Source organism: Saimiri boliviensis, chromosome X, assembly GCF_048565385.1.
Source record: "Saimiri boliviensis isolate mSaiBol1 chromosome X, mSaiBol1.pri, whole genome shotgun sequence".
NCBI classification, from domain to species: Eukaryota; Metazoa; Chordata; class Mammalia; order Primates; family Cebidae; genus Saimiri; species Saimiri boliviensis.
The window spans coordinates 66,261,795-66,285,234 of NC_133470.1; the positions used below are offsets into that span (position 1 = coordinate 66,261,795).

A 23,440-nucleotide genomic window follows, 5' to 3' on the forward strand; every position below is an offset into this window, starting at 1 on the left:
TCAGAAAATATTCATTTTGCTATAGCCCATACATACTTTTAGAGAAAAGATAAATATTGTATAAAACTGTGTGTGAGGAAAATCATCTCTGACTTCTACTAAGTATTCTGAATGGCAGCAACTTAAAGAATAGCCACAAAACCTGTTGGACATATCCATTTATAATAGGATATTGTACCCATGGCTTTATAGTGCAAACATTGGGGAAAATTCAGTGATGGAAAAAACAAAATGGAAGTCGGTAGTTTTTCTTCTTTGTTCTGTGATATAGTCCAGACTCTTCCCTCACAGACAATGGAAACATGGTAGAAACTCTCTACCGTGGTTGGTCAGTTGAAGAAGGGAATCATAAAAATTATGTAAATAAGCCAGGTGCCGTGGCTTATGCCTATAATCCCAACACTTTGGGAGGCTGAGGTGGGCGGATCACAAGGTCAGGAGTTTGAGACCAGCCTGGCCAGCATGGTGAAACCCTGTCTCTATTAAAAAAAAAAATTATGTAAATATAGCTTAGTCATTTTAAAAAAAATATAAAGTGTAAATTCATTTGTTCTCCAATATTTATTTTTATTTTTGGAGACAGAGTCTCTCTTTGTTGCCTAGGCTGGAGTGCAGTGGCATGATCTTGGCTCACTGCAACCTCTGCCTCCTGCGTTCAAGCAGTTCTCCTGCCTCAGCCTCCCAAGTAGCTGACCACAGACACATGCTGCCACACCTAGCTAATTGTTTGTATTTTAGTAGAGATGGGATTTTACCATATTCCCAGACTGATCTCGAACTCCTGAGCTCAGGAAATCCGCCCACCTTGGCCTCCCAAAGTACTAGGATTACAGGCATGAGCCACTGCGCCTGGCCTTATTCTCCAATATTTATATGTAGGGCCACAACCTTTTCTTTGCATATGGGTCCTTTGGAATTCTTCTTTGTATAAACCACACTCATATTGCTTCCTTCCAGATTTCTAGCTTCTAGTTTGGTTTTATTAAAATAGAGAACAAATTTAAGAGATGAGAATTCTTTTAGGTTTTTATGATTACCCCCAATCTATTTTAGCAGTACTTTGCTACTCACCTTATCGAACATTCCTAATGCATTCAATTTTGTTTTCATAGAAAGAACAAGTCTCCTTTTTGCTGTTATTTAATCAGTGTACATGATATTTAATTAAATCACTTGGCCATGAGAAGTTCACTGGGCATAAACAGCTTGAGAGCAAACACAGCTCGATCTCTGTATGCCAGCAATTCTACTGGTGGAACAAGGAGTGTGCATCTAAGTACTAAGCATGCTGTGGGCATCTGAATATTTTAGTGATAGAAAAGAGACCATCAGTTAACCTATTGGAGGTTGGTTAAGAGGACTTTTTGCAGAATAAAATTTGCTTTCTCTTAATGTATTCTAACATTTTTCTGTCTGAAAATGGAGGTCTACATCATTGTTTTTAGTGGCCACATGGTATTTATTATACATGCATTATACTGGGTTCTTGCTTGCAGACAACATAAAGCAGTTCTGACTCTCTTAACCAGAAATAGAAATTTATTGGTTAGGTCATTTGGATTGCTTATAGAGACAACAGAGGTCAATCAGCGTCAACCAGGCTTGGAAAATGGGCAGGAACACAATGAGACTAAAGCAGGCCAAGGACATGCCCCATTAAGTCTAGTGAGGACCTCTTCACTGGAACTGGCTTTCTCAGGACTTTTGCCACTGCCATTGTTGGCATCTTGACTGTGTTGCTGCCTTTGCTGAGAATGATCTTGATCTGTCCTTGTGTATTCATGTTACTTTCTCATGATTCAAAATCCTGGGCAGAAGCGTCTGAGTAGCCAAATCTAGAATCACTTAGCAGCATCTCAGCTTCAAGGGAACAGAGAAAAGGCATATCTGTCTCCTCCCTTCTCCATTCCTCCCACAACACACACACTTTGGCTTTAATAATGGGACCCAGGGTTGTACTGTTTATTTCCAAGATGCTTGAGGTGGGGGCATTTTCTTGACATGTGATATGGGTTTGAATGCTGGCTAGCCAAAAATAAGACAGCTTTTACACAGTGATGCACTAGAGTTTATTTAATTAATATCCTATTGTAGAAAATTCAGATTGTTTCAATTTTTGTTCTGTTTTAAGCCACATAGTAATGGACACATGTGAGCAATCTACTAGGGGGAATAGGTATCTTAGCTGTTTTAATTACTTAATTTTAATTTTTAAGTTGCTACAAACATCTGTGTGCAGTTTTGGTATAGACATGTTTTCAACTCTTTTGTGTCAATACCAAGGAATGCAATTGCTAGATTATACAGTAAATTATATTTAGTTTTATAAGTAACTGCCCAATTGTCTTCCAAAGTGGCTGTACTATTTTGCATTTCCACCAGCATTAAATGAGAATTCCTATTTCCCCACATCCTCTTCAGCATTTGGCATTGTCAGCGTCTGGATTTTGGCCATTCTGCTAATAATAGGTATGTGGTAATGTCTCATCATTGTTTTAATTTGCATTTCTCTGATGACATATGATGTGGGGCATCTTTTCATATGCTTGTATATTATCTGTATATCTTCTTTGGTGAGGTGTCTGTAAGGGTCCTTAGCCCATAACATCAGGTTGTTTTCTTTGCACAAGACTTTTTAATAATTAAAACTCTTAAAGACACTTTAATGTCTGGCTGGGTAATTAGCATTTAGCATCATTATTTTTTAGTAATGACATTTATAAAATTAATGGGATACTTGAAATGTTTGGCTAAACTAAGTTGTCCTTTCAGCCTCACCAAACTTTTATTTTATTTTTTTTGTAGTTTATTCTTAACAAGTTACAACAAATATAAAATAAGTTTTTTTTCTTATTAAGAACTTATTTTATATTTGTAGCTGGGACTACAGGCATGTGCCACTGTGCTCAGCTAATTTTTGTATTTTTTGGGGAGACACAGTTTCACTATGTTTCCTAGGCTGGTCTCGAACTCCTGGGCTCAAGCGATCTACCCACCTCGACCTCCCAAAGTGCTGAGATTACCCATGTGAGCCACCATGTCTAGCCTGTTTTTTCAACTTATTCTACACAAGTGGTTAAATACTGACAGTTATTTTAGTTTTCATAGGCACTTAATGTTTTTGCATTTGTAGGTTTTGGCACTATTTTGTCTTAGCAGTAAAATTGTAAGATGGATTTTTCCTTATGAAAGAAGCAGTAACATTATAGGCAGTTCTTGATTTAGACAGATTGTCTGACAAGTTAAATCAGGTGATTTAAAAATAATTTTTTTTCTTTTTAATATTTTTATATTCAGGGGTATATGTGGTTGGTTGTTATATGGGTGTTACATATGTAATCAGGTGATTGTTTTGATAAGGGAGAAAAGGCATTTCAGTCCCCAACTAGTCTTCATAGACTCTAAGATTCCTGCACCAAGACCATATTTAACACATAACATTGTTGAAAAGTAGCTGACTCAGTTGCAATTTCAAATAGTTGCATTCTATTTCCCCCTACCTTCCTGAGATAATGATAGCTGCCTTGCAAGAAAAGTTTCACACACACACTAAAAACATGTTTCTACCTTTTATCTGTTATTGACATGGCAGAAGTTGCTCAGCCTCTGTTGGAAAGGCATATAGATACATTAGGCATATTTCTCACTTTTGGGGAACTTGTCTTTACCTGTATTTATTGCAGGGTATCAGTATTTTTCAAGCATTCTCTCCACACCACTCTCACCTTTGGCTGGTTTTACTTTATGCCTTAAATATTGCTCTGTTAAGTTAATCTTTTGAGGTTATTGTTAGCTTTGGACTCCATCCTGAATTGGCTGTATGAACATAGATAAGTCTCAGCTTTAGCTTCCTTAATTTTAAAAGGAGGTTATGATCCTATTTATGTAGCAGGATTGTTGTGAGATGCATGCAGTGCTATAACAATCTGAAGTATCTATATTGTTATCATAGGACAACTTATTTGTAGTGTAGAGATGCTATGACTAGCCTAGGAGTCACAAAAATGGCCAGTGAAGTACATTGCCTTTTTTTTTGACCTAAATTGTTTATTAGGTATGAATTTTACAAACTTTACTTATATTAGCGGTAACAGTGGAGCTGGAGAGTATTGCACCTTCTCCAAGCTGCCCGGTGAGAACCACCAATAGTGTAGTGGAACTTATGGCCCTTTCCAAGGCCATGGCTCTTTTGGCCTACAGATGTCAGCCCATGCATCTCCGTGTGCTTGTGGACTGGTTTGGTGATCCACTGGGTGTCAGGATTTCTTCTGATAGCTTTATGGAATGGATCAATGAGAATAACCTCAAAAAATTTGTATGTGGAATCTTCACCAACCCAATGAGCATTCAGGACTCTTAGAGCCCAACAGTGGTATCCAGCTTGCTCCTCTGCAACGGACTGAAGGCTCCAAGCAAACTTTAGCTGGTTAACACCATGATGGACACGTTTGCCGTAAGTTGCACTCTTAGGAACTGGGCGTTTTCGCCCACCATGGCGAACATGAATCCTACGTATAACGGTAACCTTGCTTGGCCTTGTAGCCCAGTTGGCGTGCTTTATCAGGCTAGGTGGAGTGGGGAGTCCTGTGGAGAGCAGAGAGCTGGCAGTACTGCCAGCAGCAGACCCTCAGAAGAAAGCACATGACATCAGACTGCTTCTTTCTCCATAGCTCCTGGATGTACTCGTATGCACCCATCTTGGCTTACCTGATGGCTGCTGCCAGAAGGAAAGGCATACATTGCCTTTTAATTTGAATGTTCTGTTCTTTTTTGACCTTATTAATGTGTAAGTGTTGTTACCTAGTCTTTTAGGAATGGTCAAATGAAAAGAATTGTTATTTTATTTCCCAAGACAAAGTCTCACTCTGTCACCCAGGCTGGGGTGCAGTGGTGTGATTCCAGCTCACTGCAACCTCCACCTCCCGGGTTCAAGTGGTTCTCCTACCTCAGCCTCCTGAGTAGCAGGGATTACAGGTATGTGCCACCATGCCCGGCTAATTTTTGTGTTTTTAGTAGAGACAGGGTTTCACCATGTTTGCCTGGCTGGTCTCAAACTCATGACCTCGTGACCCGCCCGCCTCATCCTGTCAAAGTGCTGGGATTACAGATGTGAGCTACCACATCCAGCAAGCACTGTTATTTTAAAAACGTACACCTGTCTACTCCAGCTGTTTCATCTGGTATCTTAGTCTTCTGTTTATATAATGCTGGTTGTTTGATGAAAGAAATTAGACACTCAGTATTTTGGAAACAGGTTAAATATTAAGAATAATTTTCATTTTAAAGGTTTATACAGTTTAGAAAAGGAGATGCATTATATAAAATAATGGAGAAGCTAATGCTTTCCTCTTTTGTTTTCATTTTAGAGGTGGTAGTGATTTTAAATAAAAGCAAATGAGTAGAAAAAAATTAATTGATCTGGAAATATGTTATAGATACCTTGAAGGCCACTAGTTGAATGTTATTTGCATAGCTAGAAATCATCTACTTATTTAATAAAATAGGCATGTTTCATAGCCTTGGTATAAATAAAATGGGTTATTTGGGCTGTTTATTTATGTGTGGTGGAACATATGTATCATTTGTTTTACTTACTGAGTTATTTTAGTTTCAGTAACTTTTCTCTTAATTTCTGAATACTTCCTATATTTTTTTTTCTTTTTCATTTCCCATTAAAATGAGCTAGCTTTATGAGATGAAATAATTTAGGCCTACAAAGAGTATAGGGAGTCCTATAACATTCCTCTATATTCACTATCCAGCCTAAGAAGTTAAACATGAAATATATAGTTGCATTTCCCTTTCGTGCTCCTCTTCAATCACTCCTCTCTCCATCTCAATCTCTTGAATTTGGAGTTTATCGTGTCTGTGCACATTTTTATATTTTTACTATCACAACTATGTATGTGTGCATACAAAAACAATGTATAACATTGTTTTATGTTTTTAAACCTTTTTATCCTTTTTTTGGACATAATGTCAACATTTTATTTCATTTTTAATTCATGAACATTGTTTTATCTTGCATATTTTAAAAATGTATTAGATGGTTTCAAACTATCACAAGTATACATATTTATGGGGTACAGTTTGATGTTTTGAAACATCTACATGTTGTACAAAGATCAAATCAGAGTATTTAGCATATCTATCACCTCATACATTTATCATTTCTTTGTGATGAGAATATTCAAAAGCCTCTCATCTAGCTATTTTGTAATGTACAATACCTTACTGTTAACCATCCGCACCCTGCTGTGCAATAAAAACACCAGAACTTATTCCTTCTATCTAAATGTGACTTAGTACCCATTTACCAATTTTTTTCCCTCCTTCCCTCTCCAGTCTCTGTAACCACTGTCCTACTCTTTGACATCAACTTTTTTTCTTTTTTAAATTCCACATGAGCAAGATCATCTGGTATTTGTCTTTCTGTGTCTGGCTTATTTCACTTAACATGATGTCTTTCAGTTCCATTCATGTTTTTACAGATGGCAGAATTTTGTTCTTTTTTATGGCTGAATAGTATTACATGTATATACATACACCACGTTTTGTTTATCCATTTATCCATTGTTGGACATGGATTGATTCCATATTTTGGCTATTGTAAATAGTGCTGCAATAAACATGACGATGCAGTTAATCTCTTCAACATACTAATTTCATTTCCTTTCAATAAATAGTAGTGGGATTGCTGGATCATATGGTAGTTCAATTTTTACTTTTTTGAGGAATCACTATACTGTTTCTCATAGAGGCTATACTAATTTACAGTCCCACCAACTGTGTATAAGTGTTCCCTTTTCTCCATATCATCACCACCCCCTTTTCTTTTGTTATTTTGATAATAATCATTCTAATTGGAGTGAGTCGATATCTCCTTGTGGTTTTCATTTGCATTTTCCTGGTGGTCAGTGGTATGGATTGGATCTGTGTCCTGGCCAAATCTCATGTGGAACTGTAATCCCCAGTGTTGGAGGTGGAGCCTAGTGGGAAGTGTTTGGAACATGGGGGCATATGCCTCATGAATGGTTTTGCACCATCCCCTTGGTAATGAGTGAATTCACATGAGATCTGGTTGTTTAAAAGTGTGTGGCATCTCCTGTTCTCTCTCTCTTGCTCCCACATCACCTTCCGTCATGAACAAAAACTTCCTGAGTCTTCACTGGAAGCTGAGCAGATACCAACACCATGCTTATACAGCTTGCAGAACTGTGAGTCAGTAAAACCTCTTTTCTTTATTAGTTATCCAGTCTCAGGTATTTCTTTCTTCTTCTTCTTCTTCTTTTTTTTTTTTTTTAAATTGACACAGGGTCTTGCTCTTTCACCTAGGCTGGAGTGCTGTGGCCTGATCACAGCTCAGTGCAGCCTTGACCTCCTGGGCTTAAGTGATCCTCCCACCTCAGCCTCCCAGGTAGCCAGAAATACAGGTGTGTGCCAACAAACCCGGCTAATTTTTGTATTTTTTGTAGAGACTGAGTTTTGCCATGTTGCTCAGGCTTGTCTCCAACTCCAGAGGGCTCAAGCATTCTGCCTGCTTTAGCATCCCAAAGTGATGAGATTATAGGTGTGAGCCACTGTGTCTGGCCAGGTATTTTTTTTATAGCAATACAAGAGTGGCCTAACACAGTGATGTTGAGTGTTTTTCCATGTGCTTGTTGGCTATTTGTATGTCTTCTTTTGAGAAATATCTATTAAAGTCTCTTGCCTATTTTTTAGTCGGGTTACTTTGTTGTCATTAAGTTCTTTATATATTCTGGATATTAACCCCTTGATAAATGTATAGTTTGTAAATATTTTCTTCCATTCTGTAGATTGTCTCTTCACTTTGTTAATTGTTTCCTTTGCTGTGCAAAAGCTTTTCAGTTTTATGTAATCTCATTTGTCTACTTTTGCTTTTGTTGTCTGTGCTTTTGTGGTCCATTCAAAAATTCCTTGCTAAGCCCAATGTCGTAAAGCATTTCCTGTATGTTTTCTTCTTGTAGTTTCATAGTTTCAGATTTTATATTTAAGTATTCGATCCATTTTGAGTAGATTTTTGTATATGGTGAGAGGTAGGGGTCTAGTCTCATTCTTCTGCATGTGGCTATTCAATTTTCTCAGCACCGTTTATTGAAGAGAGCTGTATGTGTTTTATATGGTTTGGATGTTTGTCCCTTCCAAATCTCATGTTGAAATGTGATTCCCAGTGTTGGAGATGGGACTCGTGGGAGGCGATTGGATCATGGAGGAAATGGTTTGGCATCATCTCCTTGGTGATAAGTGAGATCTGGTGGGTTTTCTTTCACTGTCTCTTACAGGAAGGAGAAATCTGGTTTAAAATATTCTGGTAGCTCCCCCTTTTCTCTCTTGCTGATTCTCTCACCATGTGACATGCTGGAGTCCCTTTGCCTCTGCCATAATTGTAATCTTCCTGAGACTCTCACTTGAAGCAGATGCCAGCACCATGTTTTTGTAGAGCCTGTATAACCATGACCCCAAATAAATTCTCTCTTTTGAATTGCCCAGTCTCAGGTATTTCTTTATAGTGATGCAAAAATGGACTAACAGTGTTCTTAGCACTTTTTTTTTTGAAAATCAGATGGCTGCAGGTACATGAATTTATTTTAGGGCTCTATTCTGTTCCATTGTCTGTATACTTGTTTTTATACCAGTGCTATGCTGTTTTGATTACTATAGCCTTGTAGCATATTTTGAAGTCAGGTAGTGTGATGCCTCCAGCTTTTTTCTTTTTGCTTCATATTGCTTTGGCCTTTTGGGGACTTTTATCATTTCATATGAATTTTAGGGTAGTTTTTTCCTATGTGAAGACTCTCATTGATAATTTTTTTTTTTTTTTTTTTTTTGAGACGGAGTTTCACTCTTGTTACCCAGGCTGGAGTGCAATGGCGTGATCTCGGCTCACCGCAACCTCCGTCTCCTGGGTTCAGGCAATTCTCCTGCCTCAGCCTCCTGAGTAGCTGGGATTATAGGCATGCGCCACCATGCCCAGCTAATCTTTTGTATTTTTAGTAGAGACGGGGTTTCACCATGTTGACCAGGTTGGTCTCGATCTCTCGACCTTGTGATCCACCCGCCTCGGCCTCCCAAAGTGCTGGGATTACAGGCTTGAGCCACTGCACCCGGCATTCTCATTGATATTTTTATAGGGATTGCATTAAATCTCTAGATCACTTTGGGTAGTATGGCCATTTTAACAATATTCTTCCAATCCATGAACATGGGATAGCTTTTCATTTGTTTGTGTCTTCTTCAATTTCTTTCATCAATGATTTATAATTATTCATCCATTTATTTATTTACTTACTTATTTTGAGACAGAGTCTCACTCTGTTACCCAGGCTGGAGTGCAATGGCAGGATCTCAGCTCACTGCAACCTCTGCCACCCAGGTTCAGGTGATTCTCCTGCCTCAGTCTCCCATGTAGCTGGGATTACAGGCTTGTACCACCATGCCCAGCTAATTTTATATTTTTAGTAGAGACGGGGTTTCACCATGTTGTCCAGGCTGGTCTCGAACGCCTGACCTCAGGTGATCTGCTCGCCTTGGCCTCCCAAAGCACTGGAATTACAGGCATGAGCCACCTCACCCGGTCAGTGTTTTATAGCTTTTAGTGTAGAGATCTTTCGCCTCCTCGGTTAAGTTTATTCCTAAGTATCTTTTTTTTTTTTTTAATAGCAATTGTAAATGGAATTGTTTTTTGATTTTTTTTTCAGGTGATTTGCTATTAGCATGTAGAAACACTACTGATTTTATTAAGTTGACTCTGTATCCTGTGACTTTACCGAATTCATTTTTTAGTTCTGTTTTTTTAGTAGATTCTTTAGGGTTTTCTGTATGTAAGATCATGCCACCTGCAAACAGGGACAATATGATGTCCTTCTGAAACTTTTTTTTCTCAACTATGTTTATGGGATGTATCCTTATTGCTACTCCTAGCTCTGCCTCAGGGTTTCTCAGTCTCAGTGCTATTGACATTTGGGGCCAGATAATTCTGTTGTGAGGGGCTTTCTTGTCCATTACAGGGTAATTGGCAATATCCATGGTCTCTATCCATTGGATGCCAGTAGTAATCCCTTGCTGCACTCTGAGTGGTGACAACCATAAATGTCTCCAGACATTGTGAAATGTCCTGTTGGTAGTGACATCACCCCTTATCTCAGTGAGAATTGCAATTATAGTTCATTCATTTTAACTTCTATATCATGTTTCATTATAAATATACCACAACCAATTTTTTAATTTTCTTGTTGATGGACATCTAGATTATTTCCAAAGTTTTAACTATTAGCAACACTATTGCAATGAGCATTTTTGTTCTTCTTTCCTTGTGTACATGTGTGAGACTCTGTCTATGGTAGTATGCTTAGGAGAGAAAATGTTGAGTTTTAGTATATGCATATTCAGCTATCACAAAGCAGTTTCCATAATTGTACTAATTTACACTCTAACTAATGGAGCAAGAGAGATCCTGTTTCTCCACATTCTCACCAACACTTGGTATTGTCAGATTTTGAGATTTTTATCTACCTGGTGGAGGTGAATTATATTCATTGTGGTTTTAATTTGAATTTCCTTGATTACCACAAGGATCACAAATTATGCAGATAGAGTTGTATCCAAAAAAGAATTAAGGCTGGGTGTGGTGGCTCATGCCTGTAAGCTCTACGCTTTGGGAGGCCGAGGTGGGTGGATCACTTGAGGTCAGGAGTTTGAAACCAGCCTGGCCAACGTGGTAAAACCTCATCTCTACTAAAAATACAAAAATTAGCCGGGCCTGGTGGCATGTGCTTTTTGTCCCAGCTACTCAGGAGGCTGAGGCAGGAGAATCACTCGAACCTGGGAGGCAGAGGTTGCAGTGAGCTGAGATCGCGTCACTGTACTCCAGTCTGGGCAATAGAGTGAGACTCCATCTCAAGAAAACAAAACAAAACAAATCAAATTAAAAAAAAATTAAATCTTACTGCATGATAATTTATTGAGAATACAGGAGCTTTTCCCAAATTATAAGTACTAATTATTTTAGGGGAATTTTAGAATGATGTTTGAGCTTCTGTGACCAGCTTTAAGAAGTGGTTTTGACTAATGGAATGGGAAAACATTTTTGCGATCTACCCATCTGACAAAGGGCTAACAACCAGAATCTACAAAGAACTTAAACAAATTTAGAAGAAAAAAACAAACAACCCCATCAAAAAGTGGGCAAAAGATTTGAACAGACACTTCTCAAAAGAAAACACTTATGGAGCCAACAAACATGAAAAAAAGCTTAGCATCACTGGTCATTAGAGAAATGCAAATCAAAACCACATTGAGATGCCATCTCATGCCAGTTAGAATGGCAATCATTAAAAAATCAGGAGACAGATGCTGGAGAGGATGTGGAGAAATAGGAACGCTTTTACACTGTTGGTGGGAGTGTAAATTAGTTCAACCATTGTGGAAGACAGTGTGGCGATTCCTCAAGGATCTAGAAATAGAAATACCATTTGGCCTAGCAATCCCATTACTGGGTATATACCCAAAGGATCATAAAACATTTAATTATAAAGATACATACACATCTATGTTTATTGCGGCACTGTTTACAATCGCAAAGACTTGGAACCAACCCAAATCAGTGATAGACTGGATAAAGAAAATGTGGCACATATACACCATAGAACACTATGCAGCCATAAAAAAGGATGCATTCATGTCCTTTGCAATGACATGGATGAAGCTGGAAACCATCATTCTCAGCAAACTGACACAAGAACAGAAAACCAAGCACCACATGTTCTCACTGATAAGTGGATGTTGAACAGTGAGAACACATGGACTCAGGGAGGGGAACATCACACACTGGGGCCTGTTGAGGGTGGGAGGGCTAGGAGAGGGATAGCAAGGAGTTGGGGGGATTGGGTAGAGATAACATTAGGAGAAATGCCTGATGTAGATGACAGGGCATGGATGCAGCTAACCACCATGGTACGTGTATACCTGTATAACAAACCTGCACGATCTGTACATGCACCCCAGAACTTAAAATATAATTAAAAATAAAGTGGTTTTGAACAGTAAGTCTTCATATGTGCCATGTTTTATACTCAATTTCTGTAGTTTCTGTTTCCAAACCAGAGATGATCATCTAGTCATAATATTGTTCTTCCTCTTAGAAAATGATATTACTGATGGTGATTACCATCTGTGCTTAGGGAGTGGCTCAAAATACATTAATAACTTGAAATTATTTCTCTCAGTGTTGTTGGATGCTCTTGTTCTCAGAGTCACTCATCACTAATAGCTGCATGCCAAATTTGTCTCTTTGATACTGTGGTTTCCTGGAAGCCTACATTTTTTTTCTGTACCATATGAAACTGTTTATGATCTTACTCTGTTTTCTGAGTCATTTTGCTAAATGCAATGGCATGTTACAATAGATATTCCTGGTTTTGTACCTACCTTTAAGACATTTAAAATGAAAAAGATGGACATAACATATATAACAAAGTCAATTAGAATTGTGTGTACATGTGCCGGGCACGGTGGCTCAAGCCTGTAATCCCAGCACTTTGGGAGGCCGAGGCGGGTGGATCACGAGGTCAAGAAATCGAGACCATCCTGGTCAACATGGTGAAACCCCGTCTCTACTAAAAATACAAAAAATTAGCTGGGCATGGTGGCGCGTGCCTGTAATCCCAGCTACTCAGGAGGCTAAGGCAGGAGAATTGCCTGAACCCAGGAGGCGGAGGTTGCGGTGAGCCGAGATCGCGCCATTGCACTCCAGCCTGGGTAACAAGAGCGAAACTCCGTCTCAAAAAAAAAAAAAAAAAAAAAAAAAAGAATTGTGTGTACATGTAGTAGAGTAGTGAGAGTAAGATGGAATTCCTCAGGTTTTGTGTATAAAGTCCAATTTATGTAGAGTTTTGAAAAAAACAATGCAGGTGAATTATGAAAGCAGAAAGAAATATATATTCAAAGTTGATACTACTTAAATTAAGATGTAGTGGGAAAAGTGGCTTTATTTATATAATTTTTGTTTGTGCTCACACATTGTGGACTCCTCAATACCTACTCCCTGGGTGAATTGTCCAGTGCCTCTCTGCCTAACTGGTCTCTATCAGTTCCTCAGTAAGCCTGAGAGATAGTCCAGTACTTTGGTCTGGAACATACCCCATAATAAAACTGTATTTCAATCTTAAATTCTTAAACAGATAAACTAGCCTTCATCTACCAAAAGTGTTCTATTCTAAAAGTTTGTTGCCAATTCTGTTTGTTGAATTTGATGTTTTCCCATAAAACGATGTGGTCAACTTTGGTGATCTTGCTAGATCAGCCCTTAAAAGCCCCATTTGACTCATAGCCAATTGCTACAAGAAGAATAAGGAAGAGTGCCCTTTTTTAGGCTCAGGACCATCCTTAGGTAAAATTTTGACAGGATCTGTTTGTTTTAGACATTCTTCTACTTCCATTTTTATTACCCTTGTATTGTTTCCCACTGACCCCTCCTGGGTCCCTAATACCTTCATGCTTGCCTTAAGTACTCCGTCTTGGACTCTCCACCTGAACTCATCCTATTTGTCCTTTACTCCCAAACCTGCCTTTCCTGTCTGATCTGGGCTTTTGTTCTCTTGTAGTAACATACCTTATGTAGGTATTAAGAGATATAATTCCAAGTATCAACCCCCTAATTATCAAAAAAGAGTTTATATTTTAAAAAGAAGATACACTGGATGTTAAGACAACTGACCTTCAAAAAGTCACTTCATGGGGGAAGAGATATTGAAGGAGCTATTCTAGATTAAATGAGATAAAAGAGACATAATAACCAAATGCAATATGTGAACCCTGTGAGGATCCTGAATAGTTAAATTGGACTTCTTCAGACTGGAAAACTTATATACAAAAGGACACTATCAAGAGAATGGAGGCTTTGGGTAAAAGCGGATGAAAGAGGGTTTGGCTGCTCTCGTCGGATTCTTCCATCCCAGTGAGACTGGAAAATAGGGTCTGCAGGCAGGAACATAAGGCTGATTCACACTTCAGCTATGACAGGAAATATCCCCTCCATAGAGCATAGGCCACGTAAATGACTTTGTAACTTTACTTCATCCTCCCCTTTTACATAGGGTGTACTCCAAGTAGAGGGTATTTAAACTCACAACAACTCTGTAAGAGGGCCTTTTCAGCCCCTCTGCTCAGGCCTGCTCCCACACTGTGGAGTGTACTTTCATTTCCAATAAATCCCTTCCTTCCTTGCTTTGTTTGTGTGTTTTGTCCAATTGTTTAAAATGCGAAGAACCTGGACACCCCCCACCGTTAACACCAGCCTTTCCCTGTAGCTGACCCTGAGGAGTTAGGAGTTTCTTCACAGCCCTTCTTCCTCTCTTTTCTTCCTCATCTTTAGACCCCTTTTCAGCATCTTCCTTGGGCATTGCTGTGAGTTTAGGCTGGCCAGTTTTAAGCAGGAGCAGTGGCTGAACAGTAGACCTGCTGGAAGAAGTGGAGTTGCAGATCTGAGACACAGCATTTTCATTAACCAAACTTCTTGAAGCCACGTCTACAGTATCAGCTTAAGTGGAAGAGCTTGCCGTCCAATGTATGGAAAATGCACGTTTCCTAAAACGTGACAAGACCTTTTGAAGAAAGCTGTGATTCTTGGCAACCTGACAATTGATTTGTATGCTTAGTTGTTTGATACTGACTGTGTAATAATTCATACTTCCTCATATGTGATCATTTCACATGTGTCACATATATAGGATAATTTCTAGCAGTTATCTATATCCTCAGAGTGAAATTTTCCTTGGTTCTCTTGACTTTTGTAAAAGCAGAATACTTACTGATGCTATTTTTGATGTTGACCAATACTTGTTTATTCTTACTTTTTGCCCTTCAAGCTTTCTTATTTATGTATTTGTGTATTTATTTATTTATTTTTGTTTTTTGAGACAGAGTGTCACTCTTGTTGCCCAGGCTGGAGTGCAATGGTGCAATCTTGGCTCACTACAACCTCCACCTCCTGGGTTCTAGCAATTCTCCTGCCTCAGCCTCCTAGTAGCTGGGATTACAGGCGCCTGCCACCACACCCAGCTAATTTTTTTTTTTTTTTTTTTTTTGTATTTTTAGTAGAGACCGGGTTTCACTATGTTGGCCAGGTTGGTCTTGAACTCCTGACCTCAGGTGATCCACCTGCCTCAGCTTCCCAAAGTGCTGGGATTACAGGTGTGAGCCACCATGCCCGGCTGCCCTTCAAACTTTCATAGAATCCTTTATGAAATTTAATTTATCAGTAGATAGTTAGTGTTAATTGTGCTACGGTGCTACCAGTAGCAAATTAGGTGGACCATTATTTGTTGTGCTACAAGATGCCAAGCATGGTAGAGTTTGAATTTGAGCTTCATCTTATGGACCAAGGGAGGTAACTTTAAGGTTGCCAAAGGTAGTTCCAGCTCCATTAAGCTTAGTTCTCTAGAGCAAATGGTTGACTTATTTACTTCAATACTCCTGCACCTAAAACAGTGTCACACAGCACTCACTAAATGTTTATTGGATAAAAGAGGTGACTAACATAATAAAAGGTATTTTTCTTCCTATATTTAGCATGAAGAATATAGTTGTGTCTCTAAAAAAATGTACTAATTGGGCCTTTGTTGACTTGAGGAAAAATGTTATCTTTTTCACAGAGGTTTGAACTTTGACAATAGCTTTTAAAAATGTGATAAATATTTTTGTTGTCCTATGATTTTTTTTTAAAAAAGTCTTTATTTCAGAAAATGAAAGACTGTCTAGAAAACAGAATTTTTTTTTCTATTTCCATGATTACTGCTTTTACAGTTAATATTTTTTGTTTTTAGTATTTTTATATGTTTGATTGCTGTCTTCAAAGTGCCTTATCAGATTTATGGCTCTGTACTATGACTTTGGGAGCTTTACAAGTTATTTACATAATTCTAAGTTACTTTGCTTCCAATACATCAAATTTAAATAATGTGATTGTTTTTATATTATTTGACCTTAGTGACAATGTCCTATTTTGCTTGTTTTGTGTCTTAAGTTGCTTTTTGGTGGTTTGCGTTATGTGTCAGTGATCAAGCCAACTAATTCTCTAGCATATGTAACTTCTGGATATCTTTGATATGACATCTTAATTTGTAGATATGGAGATGTGTATAGCATGATATTCTGAAGCTCCACAATGGTACAATGAAAGGCCACGGATGGGCAAAGAATAGTTTTGTTTAGCATATTAAGTCTAGTTAAATTTGAGCAAAGACTTGGAGACAAAGAAGTTAGCCAAGAAGTTATCTGGAAGAAGAAAGTCCCAAAGCAAGAGAATGGCTAAAACAAAGGCTTTGAGATAGGAGTTATCCTTGCATAAGGAACAGTCAGGAGGCCAGTACAACTGGCACAGACAGGGGTTTGGTGAGTGGTAGAAGAAGAGGCCAGGTAAATTTGAGGGGGACGGGCATGACAAATCATGTGAGACCTTGTTGGCCATTATAAGGCTTTGGGGCATTTTTGGTTAGTGCTGAATTTCTACTTGCAAATGTTAAATGAGATTATTTATGGGAAACCTTAGTAATCAGGAAAGCACTCTATGAAGTCTAGTTACTTGTATTAGAGTATCGAAATTTTTATTTTTAGTTCACATAGCTAAAGAAACAACATTTTTTTTACTTCATCAAAGGTGATAAGATTTTTTTTTTCTAAGCAAGAAGAATGTTTACCATATTTTGTTACTAGCATATTTTAATTTTTTAAACATGATACTTGAGAAACTAGCATATTTTTAATTGGGGAGGTGGGGGAAAGGTTGAGGAAAGATTATTTGCGTGGCAGAAATTAATGAGTTTATTGTTTCTAGCAGGAATGTAAAGAAGAAATCAAAATGGATCCAAATATGGGTGTGAATTCTGTTACCATTTCTGTTGAGGGTATGACTTGCAATTCCTGTGTTTGGGCCATTGAGCAGCAGATTGGAAAAGTGAATGGTGTGCATCACATTAAAGTAAGTTACTTTTTGGAAACTGAAGTCAAATGCCATTGAAGATAATTCTACTAGGAAATTGCTTCTAACACTGAGATACAAGCAGACACGCTGACACATTTGGGAACAAAAACCATCAAACTTATCTTGAAGCTAAATAAGTTTTCTTTGACCCATTAATTCCTCTTATAATATAAAGAAAAAAGATATATTTTCAATTTAAAAATACCTGAACATGGAATCTTGATATTCTGGTTGTATATTTATAGATTTATATTTTATAAGTATATGAGTATTTATATACTGTTTATTACTCTGAATCTCATACTGAACTGAAATGTATGTTCTCAGATGATGAGTTGGGGTTTTCTTTTTCTTTTATAACATGGTGATTAATTTGAAATTAAAAATTGAAGGGAAAATGTCTAGAGAATTACTAGTATAATTTGGTTTTTATTTTTAATTTTTTTTTCAGACAGGGTCTTGCTCTGTCACCCAGGCTGGAGCGCAGTGACAAAGTTACAGCTCACTGCAGCCTAGATTTCCCGGGCTCAAGCAATCATCCCATCTCAGCCTCCCAAGTACCTAGGACCACAGGCGTGCACCACCATGCCAGCTAATTTTTTAACTTATTTTTTGAGAGATGGGGGGTCTCACTATGTTTTCCAGGCTCCTTTCAAACTCCTGGACTCAAGTGATCCTCCCACCTGGGCCTCCCAGAGTGCTGGGATTATAGGTGTGAGCCACCATGCCCAGCCAAAATTACTAGTACACCTTGTATGGTATACCTCAGGAAGACTCTATTATTATTTTTTTTTCAGACTCTTGGGCTTTAAGTTGAAGACTCTATTGTTTAACATTCCTTGAGCATCAGCAGCATTCTAGATATACTGTGGTTAAAGATGTAGTTCAGATTATAAAAAAGCCTTCTAAAGACTGCATGAAGTACCTGTGTTTATCATAAGAAACTTCATGCAGAGATTGGAAAATGATGGTCTACAGGCCAAAACCAGTTTGTCAACTGCTTTCATATGGCTCATAAGCCAAGAATGCCTTTTATATTTTTACATGGTTGAAAAAAATTAAAAAAATAATACTTAGGAACATATGAAAAGCACATGAAATTCAAATTTTTATCTCTGTAAGTAAAGTTTTAGTAATGTAAAGTTTTATTAGAGCACAGCCACACTCATTCATTTATGTATTGTGTATGACCCTTTTTTTCACTACAAAAACAGTTGAATAGTTGTGGCAGAGCCCTTATGTGGTGTCCTCATTGGTAAGTGATATACTACCAAATGATTTACCACAGTGGCATGACCATTTTATCTTCTCACCAGCAATGTTTGTGTTCCACTTTGAAATTGTTCCATTTTCTCCACATTCTCTCCAACACTTTGTATTGTCAGCCTTTTAAATTAAAGACATTCTAATGGGTATGTAATATTATGTCATTGGGTTTTTGTTTTCTTGTTATTGAATTTTGATTATATATCCTTAATATAAAGTCTTCTCTCAGATATGTGTTTTACAAATACATTTTTCCAGTCTGTGGCTTGTTTTTTTTCAGTCTCTTAAAAGTTCTTTTGCAGAGCAGAAGTTTTTATTTTTGATGCATTCATTTATCCACTTTTTTCCTTTTATGCCTTATACTTTTGATATCATATCTAAGAAATCGTGGCCTAACTCAAGGTCACAAAGATTTTTCTCCTGTGTCTTTTCTAAAACCTTTATAATTTTAGGTTTTACATTTAGGTCTATGAGCCATTTTGAATTAACTTGTATACATTGTTAGGTACCGGTTGAAGTTAATTCTTTTTCAGATATGGATGTCCATTTTTCCCAGTATCATTTGTTAAAAAGTCTATTCTCACTCCATTGAATTGCCTTTAGACTTTTGCTGAAAATCAATTGACTATGTATTTATATTGGTTTATTTCTCTCTGCCCTATTCTGTTCCATTGATCTATATGCCTGTCCTTTGGCCAATATCACACAGTTTTGATTATTGTAGCTTTATAGTAAGTATTAAAATCGTATACTGTGATTCCTCAACTCTTTCTTCTTTTTCAAAATTGTTTTGGCTATCCTAGTTGCTTTTCTTTTTCATATAAATTTTAGAATCAGTTTATAAGTTTCCACAAAAATATCTGCTGGGATTTTCATTGAGATTGTGTTGATTCTGCTGATCCATTTGGACAGAATTAATATCTTAACAATATTGAGTTTTCTAATCTATGCACATAGTATATCTCCATTTATGTAGGTATTCTCTGATTTCTTTTATCAGGGATCTGTAGCTTTCAGCATGCAGTTTCTGTACATATTTTGTTAGATTTATATTTAAGTATTTTTGTTTTTGAATGCTGTTATAAATGGTACTGTTATTAAAATTTTTAATTTCAGTTGTTCATTATGAGATTTTTGTATGTTTACTTTGTATCCCGGAATCTGGCTAAACTGACTTATCAAACCTATTAGCTTTTTGGTAGATTTCTTGGGATTTTCTATGTAATTATGTCATCAAGGTATATAAATTGTTGTTGTTGTTGTTGTTTTTGAGATAGAGTCTTGCTCTGTGGCCTAGGCTGGAGTGCAGTGACACAGCATTGGCTCACTGCAACCTCCACCTCCTGGGTTCAAGCAATTCTTGTGCCTCAGCCACCCAAGTAGCTGGAATTACAGGCGCATGCCACCACAGCTGGGTAAGTTTTGTATTTTTAGTAGAGTTGGGGTTTCACTGTGTTGGCAAGACTGGTCTTGAACTCCTGGCCTCGAGTGTTCTGTCCACCTCGGCCTCTTAAAGTGCTAGGATTACAGGTGTGAGCCACTGCGCCTGGCCATATGGTTTTATTTCTTCCTTTGTAGTCTGTATATCTTTCACTTTTCTCTTGTATTATTGAACCTTCATTACAATTTTGATTAGGAGTGGTGAGAGTGGATGATGGTGGGGGGAACATTCGGTCATTTACCATTAGCATTGTGTTAATTGTAGAGTTTTTGTACATGCTATTTATCAGATTAATGAAGTTCTTTCTATTCCTAGTTTGTTGAGCATTTTTTTTTTTTTTTGAGACGGAGTTTCGCTCTTGTTACCCAGGCTGGAGTGCAATGGCGCGATCTCGGCTCACCGCAACCTCCGCCTCCTGGGCTCAGGCAATTCTCCTGCCTCAGCCTCCTGAGTAGCTGGGATTACAGGCACACGCCACCATGCCCAGCTAGTTTTTTGTATTTTTAGTAGAGACGGGGTTTCACCATGTTGACCAGGATGGTCTCGATCTCTCGGCCTCGTGATCCACCCGCCTCGGCCTCCCAAAGTGCTGGGATTACAGGCTTTGTTGAGCATTTTTTTAAACATCATGAATGGATGTTGAATTTTGTCAAGTGATTTTTCTGCATATGGAGATGATGGTATGATTTTCCCCCTTTAGTCTCATACGCTGGTGAATTACATTAATTGATTTTCAAATGTTGAACCAGCCATGCATTCCCAGGATAAGCCCCACTTGGTCAAAGAAGACTTACTTTTGATTAAAAATTTTTGGGTGGGCGCGGTGGCTCACACCTGTAATCCTAGCACTTTGGCAGGCCCAGGTGGGTGGATCATGAGGTCAGGAGTTCAAGACTAGCCGTCAATATGGTGAAACCCCATCACTACTAAAAATACAAAAATTAGCTGGGCGTGATGGTGCATGCCTGTAGTCCCGCTACTTGGGAGGCTGAGACAGAAGAATCGCTTGGAAGCCGAGAGGCAGAGGTTGCAGTGGGCCAAGATTACACCATTGCACTCCAGTCTGGGTGACAGAGTGAGACTCCATCTCAGAAAAAAAAAAAAAAAAAATCAAGCATATACAAAGGTGGAGAAACTAATAATAGTACAAGGATTCACCCTATACCCATCACCCAGAAGAATCCTTGCTATTTAATTTGCATGCCATTCTCATCAGTTGAATTTTATAATGTATTTTGCTGATGGTTCTAAGAGTTGGTCCAGGCCTTCCTGCCTACTGTAATCTGTTAAGGTAGATGTTTCTGACTAGTGGATTGGAACTTCCTAGTGTATCTCCACACCAGTTCCTATTTCTAAGCCTTTTGGCCACTCCCTGGCACCACTCCTGCCCACCCCTTTCTCTTGTCACTCTTCCCAATTCTCAGCACTAATTATAACGTATATAATTTCAGTACTCTTTCCCATGCTTTATTCAGTTTGTTTTTGAACCTATTTTTTCCCCCATCTCTCCAACTTGTATCTCAAGATCCAAAGAAATTAGCAATATCTCACACCAAAACATTGAGGATTCCTACTGTAATGACAATAACATACAGAAGATTTTGCTTAAATATTATGCTTACTCTTTTTTTTTCTGAGACAAAGTCTCACTCTGTCGCTCAGGCTGGAGTGCAGTGGTGCCATCTCTGCTCACTGCAACCTCAGCCTCCTGGGTTAAAGCAATTCTTGTGACTCAGCCTCCCAAGTAGCTGTGACTACAGGCACATGTCACCATTCGAGGCTAATTTTTTGTATCTTTAGTAGAAACGGGGTTTCACCATGTTGGCCAGGCTGGCCTCAAACTCCAGACCTCATGTGATCCACCCACCTTGGCCTCCCACAGTGTTGGGATTACAGGCGTGAGCCGCCACACCTGGCCTGAATTGCTTACCCTTAAACATGTTTATTTTTGCTGCTAGGCCTTAATGAGTCAATATTGGATGTGTAATTTTAGCTGAGTTGTGTTCTCATTTGTATAATATGCTTATCATTTTAATATGTTATCATTAAAATAACTATTTTTTTTGAGATGCAGTTTCACTCTTGTTGCCCAGGCTGGAGTGCAATGGTGCAATCTTGGCTCACTGCAACCTCTGCCTCCCAGGTTCGAGTGATTCTCCTGCCTCAGCCTCCCGAGTAGCTGGGACTACAGGCATGTGTCACAGCACCTGGCTAATTTTGTATTTTTCGTAGAGACGGGGTTTCTCCATATTGGTCAGGCTAATCTCGAACTCCTGAGCTTAGGCGATCTGCCTGCCTTGGCCTCCCAAAGTGCTGGGATTACAGGTGTGAGCCACCGTGCCTGACCTAAAACAACTTTACATTAGTAGTGATTCTATTTGCTGGAGGTTCTCTGTAATTTTGCTTTTATTCAGTGTTCATTACAGTAATGGTAGAAATTTGATCAGCTTGCATCAATACCAGAATGGTTTTCCTATGACTAGTTGAGATCCACATGCAATACATTTTTTGACCTACCAGGAGAAGATGTTAATGTTATAATGAAAGCTTTGTTCAACTAGACATCAGACTTAGCACAAAATTCAAAATTAGGGATGTGATGGATTACTTTCTAATGATCAGAAACTCATTATATTTTTAAGGGCATGAGTGAATATTTTGTTTATCTCCAGGTCAGATACTTGTGTGAACTCTACTTTTTAACTATTCTTGATCTAAACATTAATTTTTACCTATTTATTTTTCAGAGATTTCAAAATGGTTTTGGCTGTTTAGTGAAATACAGGATTTATACTTTATCTTTGCAGTATTCTTACGCAAAATTCTGACTTCTCATAAGATCTTGAGTAGATTGGTTTCAGTTTGCCTTGTTTTTATTACCCTAAATTGGCTAATTAGCCCATCATTATTCTCTATGAAGTTTGATACATTTCCTTAATTCAGGAGACCTATGAAGTGTGGTGCTAATATGTGGACACTTCTCTTCCTAATCTGAAAGTGTAGGTGATTTTTTCCATGTCTAAGTTTTATATTCATCTTGGCCAGAGAGGACAAAGTAAACTTTGGATCCATGTTACTATTTGTATGGGGAAAAAAATCAGTGTTTCTCATTTGTTCACTGTACACTCTGATTAGCTAAGTTTATGTTGATAGCTGTGGCTAGAAAATATTTATTTACATAGTGCATATTCCTTCTCCTAAGTTTTCTGTACTGTTGACATCCATGTGAATACTTAAATATGAACTTTCCATTTTCACATGCTCCAAAAATAGAGGTTTTTTTTTTCCTTTTTCTTTTTTGTATTCACCATCTACCTTGGCATAACTCCAGTCTTAGAGGCTCCCACATTACTTCTTCCCAGCAACATCCCTGAATAGGGATACAGTTGCCTTTAAAGATTTTTCGGGATAGAGCCAAGTTGGAAAAGCTGAGAGATGACAGGTATATTATTTTATGTATTTATCTTCAAAATATTCATATTAAATAAAAACATTTTCCCCCTAATCATAACTATGCAAAAATTAGATGCATATTTTGCAGTTTGTTGATTAGGAAAGAGAATAGTAAAAGTAGCTCTGAAACCTTCAGTGCTAAAGCTTTAAAAATGAGTTGCTTAATATCAGTGAGTAATAGGTATGACACATGCATTTGATTTATCCTCAAATGAAACTAATTAAACCTCCTCCACTTGATCTAAGGTGGGGCTGGTGTTGAAGGCCAGAACAGAAGCTGA

The 23,440-nt window shown here is 38.0% G+C and overlaps 1 protein-coding gene and 1 pseudogene across 5 annotated transcripts in view; one reads left to right on the plus strand and one right to left on the minus strand.

The window, feature by feature from the left end:
* The window catches only part of ATP7A (ATPase copper transporting alpha), a 151,490-nt gene that overhangs the window by 51,280 nt on the left and 76,770 nt on the right, over positions 1-23,440 (plus strand). For 4 of the 5 annotated variants that reach the window (XM_074391668.1, XM_074391669.1, XM_010347351.2 and 1 more), the window contains one exon: positions 16,856-16,996. In XM_074391668.1, the coding sequence (XP_074247769.1) occupies positions 16,877-16,996 (120 nt within the window). In that variant the 5' untranslated portion in view covers positions 16,856-16,876. Of the gene's footprint in view, positions 1-16,855; positions 16,997-23,440 lie in introns of those variants that run through there. The other variant, XM_074391671.1, reaches the window with a different exon arrangement.
* On the minus strand, positions 4,082-4,747 carry LOC101048364 (large ribosomal subunit protein eL15-like; annotated as a pseudogene).